At 48.9% G+C, this 16,212-nt stretch overlaps 2 protein-coding genes across 4 annotated transcripts in view; one reads left to right on the forward strand and one right to left on the reverse strand.

The window, feature by feature from the left end:
• Positions 1-815, reverse strand: part of Nek4 (NIMA related kinase 4) — a 52,381-nt gene extending 51,566 nt beyond the window's left edge. For 2 of the 3 annotated variants that reach the window (XM_050158154.1, XM_050158151.1), the window contains exon 1: positions 550-807. The gene's annotated coding sequence lies outside the window, so the exon portion shown is untranslated. Of the gene's footprint in view, positions 1-549 lie in introns of all 3 variants that reach the window. The other variant, XM_050158157.1, reaches the window with a different exon arrangement.
• Itih1 (inter-alpha-trypsin inhibitor heavy chain 1) lies at positions 158-12,291 on the forward strand. The gene is made up of 22 exons (XM_050158143.1): positions 158-319; positions 569-589; positions 814-980; positions 1,444-1,548; positions 1,890-2,052; positions 2,489-2,602; positions 3,594-3,719; positions 3,805-3,921; positions 4,557-4,725; positions 4,810-4,929; positions 5,790-5,971; positions 6,205-6,390; positions 7,272-7,411; positions 7,982-8,136; positions 8,222-8,236; positions 8,702-8,722; positions 9,096-9,176; positions 9,263-9,376; positions 10,265-10,466; positions 11,234-11,406; positions 11,753-11,864; positions 12,015-12,291. The coding sequence occupies exons 1-22, from the start codon at positions 206-208 to the stop codon at positions 12,142-12,144; spliced, it is 2,727 nt and encodes a 908-aa protein (XP_050014100.1). The 5' UTR covers positions 158-205; the 3' UTR covers positions 12,145-12,291.
• Positions 12,292-16,212: the final 3,921 nt, after the last annotated feature.

The following is a 16,212-nucleotide window of genomic DNA, read 5'->3' on the forward strand; positions in this document are numbered from 1 at the left end:
TATATAGTGCTGGAAATTATATATAGTGTTGTGCATGCTAGACAAGCCACCTACCCCTGAGCTACAGACCTAACTCATTGCCAAGTTTTGATTCCCTAAATCCTGCTATTTGCCTGTGCTGTGTCTAATATTTAATCTAGGTCTGTCTGGCACAGTATTGATTAATGCCCTGAGGAGAGTGACGGGAACCGAATGCCTGGAGACCATGGACGGAGCCATGGGGCTTCGGGTGCTGCTGTGCGTGTGCCTGGTGTCCCTCCTCACTCTGCAGACCATGCCTGCTTTGGGTTTGGCCACAGGCAGACCCAGGGGCAGCGAGGTATGTGACTAAGCCCTTAGGCATAGACAGGCAGTTGTTCCTGCATGAGGCCCTGGAGCTGCAGAAGATCCTACTTAGGGACCTGGGCCACCCCCAACCACCAGCTCATTTCTACCTGAAGAGGTTACTTCCCAACAGGAGGAGGGAGGTGGAGGAGTAGCAAACACAGACCCTGTTTCCACCCCATAACAGATGGGCCATAGTCCCTGAGCGTTTCCACTCACACTCACCCATGGTCTTGTTTTGCAGAAACGACAGGCTGTGGATACAGTAAGTGAAAGTCTTGGCGAAGGGTCTGAGGAGGAGCTTTCTCTCACCGGGTCAGTGCCTTAGGCAGGGGCCTCCCATCCCCGGAAATGTGATGTTGTTCGTACCTTGCCTCAGGTCTCCAGCAGCGAGGGGTCTCTTTGGGAGGTCTGGTGTATTCCTCTGGAATTTGGACACCTTTGTTCTAGAGTGGGCAGAATTCCCCCCCCCCTTTTGTTTTACCTCAGACGGTTGATGGTGTGTTCGTCAGGAGTTTGAAAGTCAACTGTAAAGTCACCTCTCGCTTCGCCCACTACGTCATCACCAGCCAAGTGGTCAACAGTGCTGATGAAGCCAGGGAAGTAGCCTTTGATGTGGAAATCCCCAAGACAGCCTTCATCAGTGACTTTGCCATGTGCGTGATGCCCTCCCTGGCTTCTCCACCCCAGTCCATTTACGTGTTCAGCCTAAGGCCAGCGTGGCCAGATCTCACTTCTAGTCATGGTCAGGCCCAGCTTAGAGGTTCAGGAAGGAAGAGGTCCATTAGCATTCTCAACTCCTACCTTACTCAGAAAATTAGGGCCTCTGCTTCTTTTCAGCTTTTGGCTAAAGGAGAAAAGCCAGCATCTAATCTTAGTTCTGTGAACATAGTGGTTTACCTACTTTTCTCATGGGCCCTCTGAGCAGTGGACATTAAAAGCAGAAGACAATAGATACCCCTTTTCAAGGAGTCCTGTGGACAGGGTCTTCTTAGGCTTAGCTCACTTCCAATACAAAGAGCAACCTAGTCAGCGAATAGGGGCCACCACCACTGAGGCAAAGGACAATCTAGGCAGTGAGCAAGGTCACCACCACCGAGGACTTTTCTTTTTGTGCAGCACAGCAGATGGGAACGCGTTCATCGGGGACATAAAGGACAAAGTGAGTGCTTGGAAGCAGTACCGGAAAGCAGCCATTTCAGGGGAGAATGCTGGCCTCGTCAGGTAAGTTTCAGGCCTTGATGGCCAAGCCTCCCAGGCTGCCCCTTCTGCCCAGCCAGGACAGAGCCGACAGCTGCAAGGTATTACTGGGTAGGAGAAATCTCTACTAGGATGGGAGCTAAACTGTCTAAAGTGTTTAGGCAAGAATGGGTACGCTTGGTCTTTTCATGCCCTGTGGAGCAATAGGCATCATTCTTGAGCTCCGGCCTTGACCAACCACTTGAGATAATTTTGGGGGCAGCATGATAATAAGAGAAACCGGTTCTGAGGGTGATGCTGTAGGTGTCAAGGATGCTCATGCCAACCTGTTGTCTGCCTGTTGTTGCCTCTGCTGACACGTCCAGAGCCTCGGGCAGAAATATGGAACAGTTCACCATCCACATGACCATTGGAGCCCACAGTAAGGCCACATTTCAGCTCACCTATGAAGAGGTGCTAAAGCGAAGACTCACGCAATATGACATTGTCATCAAAGTCAAGCCCAAGCAGCTGGTGCAACATTTCGAGGTAGTTTGCATGTCCCTGGGAAGGACTTACCTCTCCCCAGGCCTGAAAACACAGGGGCTGAGCTTGACTCCTCAGGGTGGGCTCCTGTGGGTTTTTTATGGGCAGGAAGCTCCCTGAATCTCCCACCTTTCTCCTCATCCATGAACCCCCAGCTTATGGATCTGCTAAATGAGGGTATTCCTGCATTTCCCAGGACTGCCACCAGATTACAAAAAATACTGAAGACCCAGTTGTGTGTAAACCAACTTGAGGGACCGAGTTGAAGGGTTCAGGCATGAGCATCTTTCTGTGAGCTCTGGACTGCCTATGATGAACCAGGCTCTGCGAAGGGCTGGGTGGGGACTACACACACAGGAAGGCAGGTCCACAGGCTCTTGGCTGAAATGTGGTGCCAGTTCAAATGAGCCTTAGCATAGAATTGGTTTCCATGGTGCAGATCGATGTGGACATCTTTGAGCCCCAAGGGATCGGCAAGCTGGATGCTCAGGCCTCCTTCCTCAACAAGGAACTTGCTGCTCAAACCATCAAGAAGTCTTTCTCAGGAAAAAAGGTATGTGTCATGGCAGGGAATGCACCCTTAGGGACAGTCCAGCTTAGCTCTGATAAAATATCCAGGCAGGATTGCTAAACTGGCATGGTGAGTTATTAGCCAGAATCTCCATCCACTGTAGCAAACACCTGAAAGAAACAGCGTCAAGAAACAGGTATTTATTTTGGCTCATGCTCTCTGAAGTCTCAATCCATCATGAGTTTATTCCACTGTTTCTGGGACAGTGAGGGAACATCATGGCAGGAATGTACATAGGAATAGAGGTTGCACACATCCAGCAGAGGGAGAGGGAGAGGGAGAGGGAGAGAGACAGAGAGAGAGAGAGAGAGAGAGAGAGAGAGAGAGAGAGAGAGAGAGAAATACCCAAAGGGCCATGGCAAAAATCACTTTCACTGGCACCTCTCCAGAGACTAACTTCCTTTAATCTAGACCAATGGTCTATTTATTGTTTTCTTAGTTCTTAGTTTTGTCTTGTTTTTGCTTTGTTTTGGTTTTGGTTTTGGTTTGAGACAGGATTACTCTGTGCACCCACCACCGCCCAGCTACTTTTTGTTTTTAAAGAGAGTATCTCACTATATCACTATGTAGCCCAGGCTGGCACTGTACTGGAGATCCTGCGGCCTCAGCCACTGGAGTGCTGGGATTATAAGCATTACTACCACGGTGTCTTATAGCCTTGCTAACCCCACAGTTTGAGATAACTGCTATCTTTTACACTATCATATTGCTGTTATTTTATTCCTGCTTTTATTCCCTAAGTACTGATCGTTATTGCAGAAATCCCAATGATTCAGAAACATAAAAGCAAAGGAATAGGTCTTTTCTCTTACCACAGACAAGTGTGCACACTCAGAACCTAGTTGACTAGGCTTAACTCATTCAGGTGTACACACACACACACCATGCATACATGCAAACCTTAAGTTGTTTTGCAGACAATCTATTTGCAGCTATACAGACCCCTGGTCCCTCCTGCCTTCTTTGCTTTCAGGGTCACGTGCTCTTCCGCCCCTCTGTGAGCCAGCAGCAGTCCTGCCCCACGTGCTCTTCATCCCTGCTGAATGGAGACTTCAAGGTGACCTACGACGTCAATCGGGACAAGCTCTGTGACCTCTTGGTAAGCCTACGGCTCATGGCCCAAGCCCGAGAGAACGGGGAAAGGTGCTTAGGAGAGAGGCCTTTCTGGATCTTTTCTGTTCTAGGTGGCCAACAATTACTTTGCACACTTCTTTGCACCCAAAAACCTGACCAACATGAGCAAGAACCTGGTTTTTGTGATTGACATCAGTGGCTCCATGGAAGGCCAGAAAGTGAAGCAGGCAAGTGGTGGTTTTGCCTGACTCTTCCAGCAGGAGCTCCTCTGGCTCATCTTGTCCTGCCGGATTGACTGCCAGAGGGGTTTGGTGTCATGCTGATGGGCAGAGACAAGGGGATGCAACTGGAAATCCCTACTCTGGAATCAGCCGGTTTCCTCACTGCAGTTGTAGAGGAGCACAGCTCTTCTGTCCAGTTCTGAGGCAGAGGATAATGGTGCCCACGGGTCATGGAGTTTCCCATGGAGAGGTGCTCAGTAGAGAAAGCCTGTGCCCTGAAAATGCTGGGGATGACAAATGATCTATGGCCTGGCTTTCAGTGCTTTGCTCAATGGGTAGTGAAGCCATGGCTGCACAGGACAAGCTTGAGAAAAACAGCTCTGTTAGGAGGTGGGGCTCTCTATTGATCCTGCTCCACCCAAATTCCTAGTCATTTCTTCTCCCTATACTTGATCCAGTTTCCTTCTTTGTGCCCTTCAAACACCCCAAGTCCCAGCAGCAGGCTACTTTCTTGGGTCTGTCAGACAGTCACCTCTGCTCATCCGCTGTGGAATTCTACAGTGGCTACCTGGGCTTCCGGAAGGAGCTATCCTTCAGTCATCCAGGGGCTATGTCCCTCCTCTGACTTCCTGTCCTTGCAGACCAAGGAGGCACTCCTTAAGATCCTGGGGGATGTGAAGCCAGGGGACAACTTTGATCTGGTCCTCTTTGGGTCTCAAGTACAATCCTGGAAAGGCTCACTGGTACCCGCATCTGAGGCCAATCTTCGAGCAGCTCAGGATTTTGTGCGGCGCTTTTCTCTGGCTGGAGGTAAGGTACAGGTTCTCAGATTACCCTGGTATCACTTCTGTTTCCTTGGGATATGGGTGTACACTGGTCTGATTCTTCTTATAGCCACAAACCTGAATGGAGGCTTGCTCCGAGGAATTGAGATCTTAAACAAAGGAAGTCACCCAGATCTCAGCAGCCCAGCCTCAATTCTTATCATGTTGACAGACGGAGAACCCACTGAAGGTGAGTTCCTTGAGGGCTGCCCTGGAAGGTGGTGAGAGCGCTACCAGAAAGGAACAATTTGTCTGTTGGAGAGTCCACCAGGGTAGAAGGCTCAGGGCAAAGTCAAATGCTGGCCTGAAAACTGTTCAGACTACAGCATCTGTGGGAGCTCTGAGGTGAACCTCTGTCCTGTGAGTTGGTAACAGCAAGTGCTTCTATCTGGTGCTTGGATGCTTAGCGACCTGATGATGGGCAGGATTTATAGGCTAAGTCTCATCAAGCCGTTTATCCAGTACCTACTTTATGACAAGTCTAGGACAAAGGGCTGGAAGGAGACACCAAGAGAAAGAGATGTGTCTCTGCCCTCAAGCTGGTAGAGAATCTGTGGTGGAGAGCCTCTGCCTCAGAAGCTAGCAGAGCAGGGTGCCACAGGGCTATGGAACTCCTGACAAGGGGCACCTGGTCCAGGTGAGGCCTGGGAAGTCCTCTCGGAAGAATAAGGCCCTGGGTTTGAAGGACGCGAAGGAGCGGGATGGGATCTTGACAGGGCCTGCCTACGAAAGAGGACGTGTGCAGAACGAACCAAAGTGAGAGCGGAAGGACTGGTGGGGCATCACAGGCCACGATAAAGAGCCGTGGGAGAGTATGAGCGGCGTTGCGTCTGCCTGGGATGGGTCCACGGGTTGGGTCCACGTTGGTTGGGTCCACGTGGTTGGGTAGGACCTTCAGTGGGCTGTTTCCAGCTGTTGGGGTTGTCCTGTGATGCCTTCAGTTGTCAATGGGGACTAGAGTTGATCTGGAATGGGAACCTTCAAAGGCTTCTAAGGCCTCTTTATGCCTGAGATCCTGCATCCCATCACTGCCTGGATGTGTGGCTGCAGGGGAGACGGACCGTTCCCAGATCCTCAAGAATGTACGCAACGCTATCCGGGGCAGGTTCCCACTCTACAACCTCGGCTTTGGCCACGACCTGGACTTTAACTTCCTGGAGGTCATGTCCATGGAGAACAACGGATGGGCCCAGAGAATTTTTGAGGACCACGATGCCACCCAGCAGCTACAGGTCTCCCCACCCCGCCCACACACCATCATCAATGTATCATGGGGGCTTTGTGGTCATTTGCCTACCGGTCTAGGGACGATAGATATCCAGAGTTGAAACCAACTATATGACCTTAAGCAGTTACTTAACCCCCCTGAGCCTAGATTCCACCTCCAAAGTGCGACATTAACATTCTGCTTTCTGAGTAGTCTTCCTGAGAGGTCCCCAGGTGCTCACCCTCCCTATCCCTGCAGGGCTTCTACAATCAAGTAGCCAACCCCCTACTGACAGACGTGGAGCTGCAGTATCCCCAGGATTCTGTCTTGGCTCTAACTCAGCACCGACATAAACAGTACTATGATGGCTCTGAGATTGTGGTGGCTGGACGCATTGCTGACCAAAAACTGAGCACCTTTAAAGCTGATGTCCGGGCTCGTGGGGTAAATGATGGGCTGTCAGGGGTGTAGAAACTAGGCAGTGTTTAGACACTCCAAGCTCACACCGTTCCCCACCCTTGACCATCCCAAGGGCCTCTCTTTCCCCATGGTAGTGTCTTCCTCCCAAGGGAGGACAGATATATTCCGGTCTAGGGACTGGACAGACTGTAATGGAACCAGCGTGGCCTCAATAGAATCACTCAATCCTATTGATTGATCACTCCTCACATCGCCCCCTCCCAGACCCCACCCTCCACCCTAAGCATGAGAGAATGCTTCTCACTAGATCGCATTTTCTGGACAACCTGACCCAGTGTCATGGTGCAGTGAATGAAGCAACCACATGCACATGTATGGAAGGTTCCACCCTCCAGGGCACGGAGTCAACCCACAGTGGGGTTGAGGCCTTAGAATTTAGGCCTGGGGGAGAAGAAAGCTATCTAGAATCTAGCCTTGCCCTGTCTGGCTTTCTAGATTGTACTTTTCCTGTACCACAGAGGTAGTACTGCCCTTGAATGCATGTGTATGTGTTGGGGGGGGTCAATGGAATAATCTGTATAGTACAAGATGCAGCCCTTGATACAAGGAATGCCTTGTCCCAAGACTGCTACTGTAGCTGGGAACCACAATACATGCCTATGGTCTAGTTATGGGAAGCTGACCAGGGCAGCCCAGCTGGCACTCTGTGGGTGGATGAATGGATGGGTGGGCAGGCGGGCAGGTGGGTAGGTGGATGGATGGATGGGAATGAAATCAGATTCAGAGAGATGATGATACTGAGAATGAAGAAGCAGGGACCAGATGAGGGTATTTGCCACAGCCTCAGTCACCATCCAGGGTTTGTACTGTCATGGCTTATGGCCTTTCTCCCCTTTAACTCTCAGGAGAGGCAAGAATTCAAAACAACCTGCCTAGTGGATGAGGAGGAGATGAAGAAGCTGCTCCGAGAGCGTGGCCATATGCTAGAGAATCACGTGGAGCGGCTCTGGGCCTACCTTACCATCCAGGAGCTGCTGGCTAAACGGTAGGGCCCCGGCGGCTGCCACGAGTGGACATGTTCACCCTTGTTCCTGGTAGACAGAGAATGGTGGTTCTGAGACTACAGGCTGTGAGGGAATCAGGGGTCCTTTCCCTCTTTGTTTTCCTCATCTCTAGTGTGTGTCTTCCGATTCTGGGATGAGGACAGCCATTTCCCCATTGAGTTGCCTCAGAGGAGGCTGCCACTTGTTAGGGGGCTGTTTTGTCTAGACACACTCATTGACGCCTCACCATCTGTGAGGGAGTCCCTTAATTATTTCTACTTAATGGGAGAGCACTACAAAGCTCAGAGAGGTAGGCTACCATGGTCTTACAGCAGCCAAGCTATGTAGTTCTGAGGCATGTTCCTTGACCCTGCCAAATATCCAGGTCCTCAGCATGAGAAGTCCTGTAACCATGTGGCCTCCCTAAGGTCACAGCCATTGTGGAGGGCGCTGTGAGTGCTTGAAAGTTTGTTGAATGAGTGAAAAAGAGAACAGATGGGCAGGAAGCCAAAGGAAGGATGCACGCCCATCATCACCTGTGTCTTGGAGGCAAGTACATGTCTTCCACACAGGATGAAGATGGAAGGGGCAGAGAGGGCCAACCTGTCATCCCAGATCCTGAAGATGTCCCTGGACTATCAGTTCGTAACGCCACTGACCTCTATGACGATCAGAGGCCTGACAGACCAGGATGGCCTGGAGCCGACCATTGACAAGACCCCAGAGGGTACAGGCATAGGGGTCTGTGGTCAAGAAGGTCATGCGCCAAAATCCTCCTGAGACTTAATTCTTTTCTTCTTCCTTTTTTTCAGATTCTCAGCCTTTAGGTGAGTTTTTGGCCAGTTGATTTAGCAGGGCTTCAAGTGGCAGGGAGGTGACATGCGTGTACCCCCAAGCACAAAACTTATTGTTTCTGCATCCACCCCCCTGTCCCACCCCCTCCTGGGCGTCTTCCTTTCACCAAGGGGCTCTGCTACCTTCATCACAAGTTCAGAGCTGCGTCCTTCTCTGTCATCTAAAACCTTCCCCAGCCTTCCCTCAGGTCTCCATCGAGCCCCACGGCCCAGTGTGTGTGTGTGTGTGTGTGTGTGTGTGTGTGTGTGTGTGTGTATGTGTGCGTGCGTGCGTGTGTGTGTAGGTGGGGGACATTTGGGAGGCCCGGTCAACCTCAGCAGGATTGAGTCCAGACCAGTTCATCTCTGCCTGAGGTATACTTGTGAACTGAGCTGCACACCCTGGGGGCGGGGTGGATGTCAGAGTAACATTGTGTGTGTTCTCCTTGTCTCCTGCAGAGATGGTGGGACCCAGAAGGAGTAAGTAGCAGCCATCTTGGGCACTCCCTTCTCTCTTCTCTCCCTACTAACCCTGCTGGCCCCCAACTGAGCTCTTAGCTCTGACCAAAATCCTGGTTATCGCCCACCCTTGTTCCCTTCATGGCCTCACTGAAAATCCTTAAGACATTCCCCATTGTAGGCCTGGCTTCCCAACCTAGGTCCCAACTGCAGAAGACAGAGGGGGTCGGGCCACCCCACAGGACCAAACTTCTGTCCCCACACCCTGAGAGGCGTGGCGTGTATGTGAGGCTTCAGTGTCCCCATTGGCTGTTGCCTCAGGCCGGTTGTGTGGATAGGGGTGTCTGTGCCAGCCCACGCCCCCCTCTTAGTTCCATTTATTCCCAACCCCCAGCATTTGTGCTGTCTGCCACACAGCCGTCTCCTACAGTCCACAGTCCATTAGTCTCGAGACTGCCAAGCCGCGTGACAGGTGGTGAGTCTTGGGAGGGTCTGAGGGACTCCCCCAGCGGCCCCGACAGACCAGCAGCCAATGCAATGGACTCTGTCCTGTCTTCCCAGTGGACACCGATCCCCACTTCATCATCTATGTGCCCCAGAAAGAGGACAGCCTGTGCTTCAACATCAATGAGGAGCCTGGTGTGATCCTGAGCCTGGTGCAGGACCCTGACACAGGTGTGCTGGGGATGTGCTCGTTGCCAGGTGGGGGCAGAGCCAGTGCACCTCGACTCTCCCCATTTGAATAGAAACTACCGGGGTTGCCTTCACTGTCTACCACCTTGCAATCATCCACTCGGCAGGCACCTCCTGCCTTCCTCTTACGCCGTTGCTTCTGACTGCACCCTACCTAAGGTTTGAGTGTGCGACTCATACACAGGACCTATAGCCAGGCCAGCCTCATACTTAGTCTGATGCTCACGCCTTGCTCTCTTGACGTCCTTAGGCATTTTTAAACAAGGAGCCCCTCATTTCTGTCTCATATCAAGGTCTGAACATCACACAGGCCCTGCCACACCTTTCCCACAAGTGTGGCTGTACGAGCCCCAAAGCACCTCTCTACGATGGCTATAGTAGGGAAGGCTTTCCTGACCCCATCCCTCATCCAGCCAGCCAACTCCATGTCTGTTGAGCGTTGACTGGGGCTGGGACGCAGTGAGAACAGGGCTGTCCTGAGCCCCTCCAGGAACATAGGGAAGGGAGAAAACCATAGAAGATCAGCTTCGTGGATGTCAACTTCGGAGCATGAGGTCCACTTAGGGTCAGTGAGGATGGCTGCTCAGGGCCTGGCAGATGCATTTCCAGACCTCCCACGAGACTGTCTCTGTGCGAGAGGGAGGTGGCCTGCTCCTGCCCTTAGGGAGCCAGAGTCCAAAAGAGAAAGCTAAGTATTGGGTGTCTAGTTGTTCCAGAGGGGGTCAGAGGGAGCATAGAAGAATCACAGGAGGTCTGAGAGTAGGGCCAGTCCTGAAGGTGAGACCCTTAAAGATGGCATTGCCTGTGGCATGTAGGGGACCCCCTGGAAAGGGAAGGTGGCATGAGCAACACCCCACGTTGACTCTGCAGGCTTCTCGGTGAACGCGCAGCTCATCGGGAACAAGGCCAGCAGCCCTGGGCAGCATCAGGGCACATATTTTGGGAGACTTGGGATCTCGAATCCTGCAACAGACTTTCAGCTGGAAGTGACTCCTCAGAACATCACACTGAACCCCAGCTCTGGGGGGCCCGTGTTCTCTTGGAAGGACCAGGCTACGCTACAAAAGGATGGGTAAGTAGGCCTGGTCTGTGCAGGAGGGAAGACACATGCCATGGCATGGGGTCAAGGTCCGAAGCTGTAGCCTCAGTTCTGCTGCCCGAGTCTTCAGGGCCCACATTTTACAAGCAGTGTGACCAAGTGATGCCCACATGCACATGGCCAGACTCCAAATCATTCCTCTGTCCATTTTTCTTTATGCCTGGGCATGAGCTTTGGGACTGGAACCTTGAATCCCACCCCCATCTCCACCAAGCAAAGCCAGCACCAGGCTGGGACAAAGGCCACTCCTTCCCCACAGCCCTCCTGCTTGCCTACTGCACTGAATTCAAGTCCTCTGGTCTTCCTTTTGGGCACCTGTCATGCTTATTCCTTCCTTCACTCATTCAGTTATCCAGCCAGCCCTTTGAGACACCAGCATAGCTACAGGAAGAGGTGTCCTGAGACCAGGTGGGCGGTTCAGGCAATGAGTGGAAGTCATGGAATGCACACTCAGATGTCCACTGATTGCTAGCTACCTGACTCCAGGAAAGTTACTTAACCCCTCTGAACCTTGGTCCTTCCATGGGGTCAGAGTGGAACAACAGAGTGATTTGGTTTACTCAGAGGACTTGGCAGAGAGCCTGGTACATTTGAAGCCATACAGGACAGAGAGACTTATGGGAGGGAATGAATAGCACCCAGACCTCACAGCATGAGGGTCATGGGGGGATAGCTGGAATATCTGGATCCCAGAGGATGAGGGCAGCTGATCCTGTGTTGTCGTCTACCTGGCCCTGCAGGGTCGTGGTGACCATCAATAAGAAGAGGAGCCTGTTGGTGTCTGTGGAAGACAGAGCTACCTTTGAGGTTGTTCTGCATCGGACGTGGAAGGGGAGTGCCGTCCACCAGGACTTTCTGGGGTTCTATGTGCTGGATAGCTCCCAGATGTCAGCCCGGACGCAGGGACTTCTGGGTATGACTGGCTGGGCAGGTAGAACTGTGAGTTGGTGCTCTGCAGCCAGTGTGTGCTCAGGGGACCCTGAGCACAAGGACAGGCCAGTCTCCAACATAATCCTTTATGTTGGACCTGGTGCTTGTGGGCTTTGTCCCTCTTAAAGATGGTAATCGAATGCAGAACGAGAGGAAAGCTAGGCGAGCCTGGGAATGGGCGGAGGGCTCCAGGGACCTTATAAGAGTGTCAGGTCATTGGTCACCAGATTTCTGTGACATTTCTGTTACCCCGGCTCTCTGTGAGGCACTTGCCTCTCAGGCTCCTCTCCCCTTCATCGGTAACCGTGGCCTCCAATGTGCCTCCACAGGGCAATTCTTCTACCCCCTGGATTTTGAAGTGTCTGACATCCGCCTGGGCTCTGACCCTACAAAGTCAGATGCCACTATGGTAGTGAAGAATCGGCAGCTGACTGTCACCAGGTGAGTGGCTTGATGTCTAGGGCTTCTGCTCTTGCCTGAGTTTTGTCCCCTATCATAAGTCTATGTCATCCTTCTGGTGTCATGTGGGTAAGGTGAGGGGCAGCCTTGCCAGGTCGAAAGAAGGATCCCAGCTCTATTGTCTGTATCCAGAGGCTTACAAAAAGACTACAGCAAGGACGCCAGACATGGAACAGAAGTGTCTTGCTGGTTCGTCCACAACAATGGAGCCGGACTAATTGATGGCGTTCACACGGACTATATTGTCCCTGACATCTTCTGAACCCTCCAGCTAGCAATCAGTCCTTACCTGAAACCTCATCTGAGGAGTGAGAGGAGAGCATCGAATCAGCTCCACCTTCCTGAGCGCGCTGGTTCCTTGTGTCAAGACATCCTGTGATTTCATTAAAGAGAGGCTGTGTACAGCTTAGAGTTGGCTGCCTTTTGGGAATGAGGGAGCAGGGGAATAGTTTGCCCAGAGATGGGCAAAGAATGCATGTAGCACGAATAATAAAAACTCAGAGACGAATATTGGGGTTCAACTTGAAGAACAGAAAAGCAAAGCAGCCAAGCCACTAGAGAGCTCTTACCTCTAAGAAACCTTCAGACTTAAAAAAGAACAAGTTCCTTTCTCATCCTGTTTTACATTATTCCTCTCTAGTGCTGGGATTAAAGGCATACACCACTAAAGCCCAGCCTCTATGGCTAACTAGTGTGGCTGCTGGGATTAAAGGGGTGTGCCACCACTGCCTGGCCTGCGTGGTTGACTAGTGTGGCTGCTTTGCATGGACCTTCAGGCAAGCTTTATTTATTAAAATACATATGAGATATCATGACATTTCCCCTTTTTGTCTAAAATAAAAGGGAAGGATATAGCTAATATAAGAAAAACTATATACAATAAGCACAATATACAATATATATAATCAATAAATACATCAACAATATCTAGCCCATTTACACTTGACAAATTCAGAGAAAGTACCCCGTGTCTATCCTATCTTGGTGAGTCCAAAGTCTTATACCTAATTTACTTTATATCATAACTTGCTCTCTGCATCTGGTAAACAAGGAAAACTATAACTATCTAGTCTTCAACTCCCTCAGAGACCCAAGAAAGAAATAATATTAACTGAATAATATAAGCAGGAAGTATGAGCAAGTGACTTCCAAAAAAATGTGAGAAATGACAGAAACAGCTGGCTGGCTGAACAGTCACGCAAAGCCTACAGGCCTAGAATAGCTGACAGATTTTTCTATGAAGCAGGGTTTTTGAAGTACTGTCCCTCCTTGTCTTGACAATGTTTGGCAGTCACTCTCTTTTGTGCCGTGCTTGCCCACGTAAGGCAACACACTGTCAGCAGTTGAGGCAAGGGCACTTTCTCACCTAGTGGCTTACATTTACCACAAAGAAAGCAAACTCCATGTGAAGTTTCCTCAATGCCCATCATCTTCTCTGAAGTAGATTGGTGCTGCCAGGAGCAGACATATTATTGTCATAAAAAAACTGATATTATTAAAACACCTTAAATGCCATATTCTGCAGCTGTCTGAAGTATTTGAAGATGCCCTTTCTATCTAAAGTATATCTTTGTTTGACCTTGAAAACATACCTAATATGACTACAAATTTGGTTATAATAGGTGATTAACTACTAACCTGCATTTCCTTATTATCGTAAACGATTGGTAATAATAACTTTCAAGGACTAGAAATTTGCATTACATTGTTAAACGAGCTCTATAGGTACAATACCTTGAATAAGAGTAGAAACGTATGTACAGTATATTCTAACAAAATTAATCTCATATTTGTATAATATATAAAATTTGTATACAATATACAAAAATCCAATCCAATGTAAAACATTTAAAACTAGTACTTGCTTTTTAAAAGTAGATTCAATAATCTACCTTTTTATCTTATCATATCTATATCCTCGCTTTTTTCTTTTCAGAATAAATTCAATACTCTGTCCTTTTATCCTATCATATCTATATCCCCCTTTTTTCTTTTCAAAACAAAACCTTGATTCTAATTTCCTTTGTTTAGCTTTTTTCATGACCATTACCAATAGCAACTTGTAACCAACTCCCCTAAACAATGACAAATATCCATAATCCATTGAATGACCAAAAACCACACACCTCACCTCTTGGGAATGTGGGTGTCATATTCTTAAATTTACTTCCTGCTGTCTAGGGGTGATGGCATCTTTAGGGGATCTTGAACAATTTGGGCTAATTGTCAAGTCCTGAGCGAGGGAGCTGCATCATCTGTTGTCCAGTCTCTGTGTAATGGGAAAGTGCCGGGCTTGTCTCAAGTCCTGGCTAGAGCAGTCTGTGAGGCTGGATCATCTCAGCTGGCCACCTTGAAGTTGTTCTTAGCAGTTTGTAGTCCAAAGTTGATCTTTAGATGGTGTTTTTCAGCATAGTGTTGTTATCATAGTTCTGGAGAAATTATAATTGTGGGGCCCCATCCTCCTTTTCATGTTCATGGTTCACTGCAGAAAACTGATAGACTCAAACCCCAAATCATGTACAGAAAAGTAGATGAAACCTTTTTCTAGAATTAATTAATACTCTATATGACCATTAATATCATTACAAAAAGTTAAAAATGAAGCTGATAATGTTTACAACTGACATTATATAAATCCCATCTAATTTAGATATACTCTCATCTAATGGTTCCATTTTCAAACTGTCCAGCATATTATCATACAGAGACCCAAATCCCTCCATTGAAATGGTGTTTCCCATTTTCTTAATGTGGGAAAAAACTCTCTCTTTTAACTAATTCCTCCCTTTAAGAATTTCCAATTTTCTTACCAAATCTACTGATGATGTTGATGAAGACATGAGGCTTATTGCTGCTGTGTAGAACGGTAAAAGCCTGAGTGGATTTCAAGGCAGCTACCTAGTTTGGCAGCAGCCCAAGAAGGGGATTAAGGCAGAGCCTGCAACCCATGGTGGAGAGGGAGAGAGAGAGAGAGCGAGAGAGCACTGCTATCTAAAAAACACACAGGGGTTCCGAAAAAAGCATATGTGTGTGTGTGGGGGGGCTGCCTGAAGGCAGAACCAGCCAGTTTAGAGCCGGTGAATCTTGTGGCATTTGGAGCCCAGGTGCTTCTGGAGTTTTGGTGGCAGCTGGAGACTGTTTCAGAGGGGCTAAGTCATAACAGGTAAAGAGCCTTTTTTGTGAATTTGTACCCTAAACACTGGGCGCCAAATGCAGCATGATTAATAAAAACCCAGAGACAGATATTAGGGTTCAATCTGAAGATCAGAAAAGCAAAACAGCCAGCCGCTGGAGAGCTCTTACTTCTAAGAAATCTTTAGATTGAAAAAATAGTGGGGGCTGGAGAGATGGCTCAATGGTTAAGAGCACTGGCTGCTCTTCCAGAGGTCCTGAGTTCGATTCCCAGCAACCACATGGTGGCTTACAACCGTCTGTAATGAGATCTAGCACCCTCCTCTGGCGTGCGGGCATACATGGAGGCAGAATGTTGTATACTTAATAAATAAATAAGGAAATAAGTCTTTAAAAAAAATGGTGAGTTCCTGTCTTTATATTCCTCTCTAGTGCTGGGATTAAAGGTGTGTACCACCACTGCCTGGCCTTAATGGCTGACTAGTGTGGCTGCTTTGCACAGCTTCAGGCAAGCTTTATTTATTAAAATACAAATGAAACATCACTACCAATGCAGAGTGGAAGGAAAACCCATGAGCTCTGACTGTGCTCTGTTCTCTGCTACTGGCTGGCTCCGCATCCTCTGAATCCCCTAACTGAGCCCTTCCTTCATGCATCCCAGGATCCCAGAGATGCTCTGGCAGTGAAGGTCATCACAACTAACCCAAAGCTTCCTATTAACAGTGGAGGAAACAGAGGTTAAGTGACCCATTGAAAGTCCCCCAATTTTTTTTTTGTATCTGTGGATGTTTGCTTTGTTACTGAGTATGTGATCAGTTTTCGAGAAGGTCCCATTGGGTGCTGAGAAGACGGTATAATCTTTCCTGTTTGGGTGGAATGTTCTATAGATGTCTGTTAAGTCCATTTGATTCATTCCATCTGTTCGTTCTCTTATTTCTATGTTAAGTTTCTGTCTGGTTGACCTGTCCATTGGTGAGAGAGGAGTGTTGAAATCTCCTACTATTAGTGTGTGGGGTTTGATGTGTGATTTGAGTTCTAGTAAAGTTTCTTTTACATATGTGGGTGCTTTTATATTAGGGGCATAGATATTCAGGATTGAGACTTCATCTTGATGAATTGTTCCTGTTATGAGTATAAAGTGTCCTTCTCCATCTCTTCTGACTGATTTTAGTCTGAAATCAATTTTGTTAGATATTAG

The sequence above is a fragment of the Alexandromys fortis genome, unplaced genomic scaffold, assembly GCF_014885135.2.
Source record: "Alexandromys fortis isolate MF-2015 unplaced genomic scaffold, M_Fortis_MF-2015_v1.1 scaffold_106, whole genome shotgun sequence".
NCBI lineage: Eukaryota > Metazoa > Chordata > Mammalia > Rodentia > Cricetidae > Alexandromys > Alexandromys fortis.

Excerpts from the sequence above, each read along its gene's own strand:
- Itih1 (XM_050158143.1), top strand. The coding sequence starts at position 206 with ATGGACGGAGCCATGGGGCTTCGGGTGCTGCTGTGCGTGTGCCTGGTG. Across the intron at positions 7,412-7,981 it reads CAGGAGCTGCTGGCTAAACG|GATGAAGATGGAAGGGGCAG; the intron begins GTAGGGCCCCGG and ends TCTTCCACACAG. Across the intron at positions 9,377-10,264 it reads GGTGCAGGACCCTGACACAG|GCTTCTCGGTGAACGCGCAG; the intron begins GTGTGCTGGGGA and ends TTGACTCTGCAG.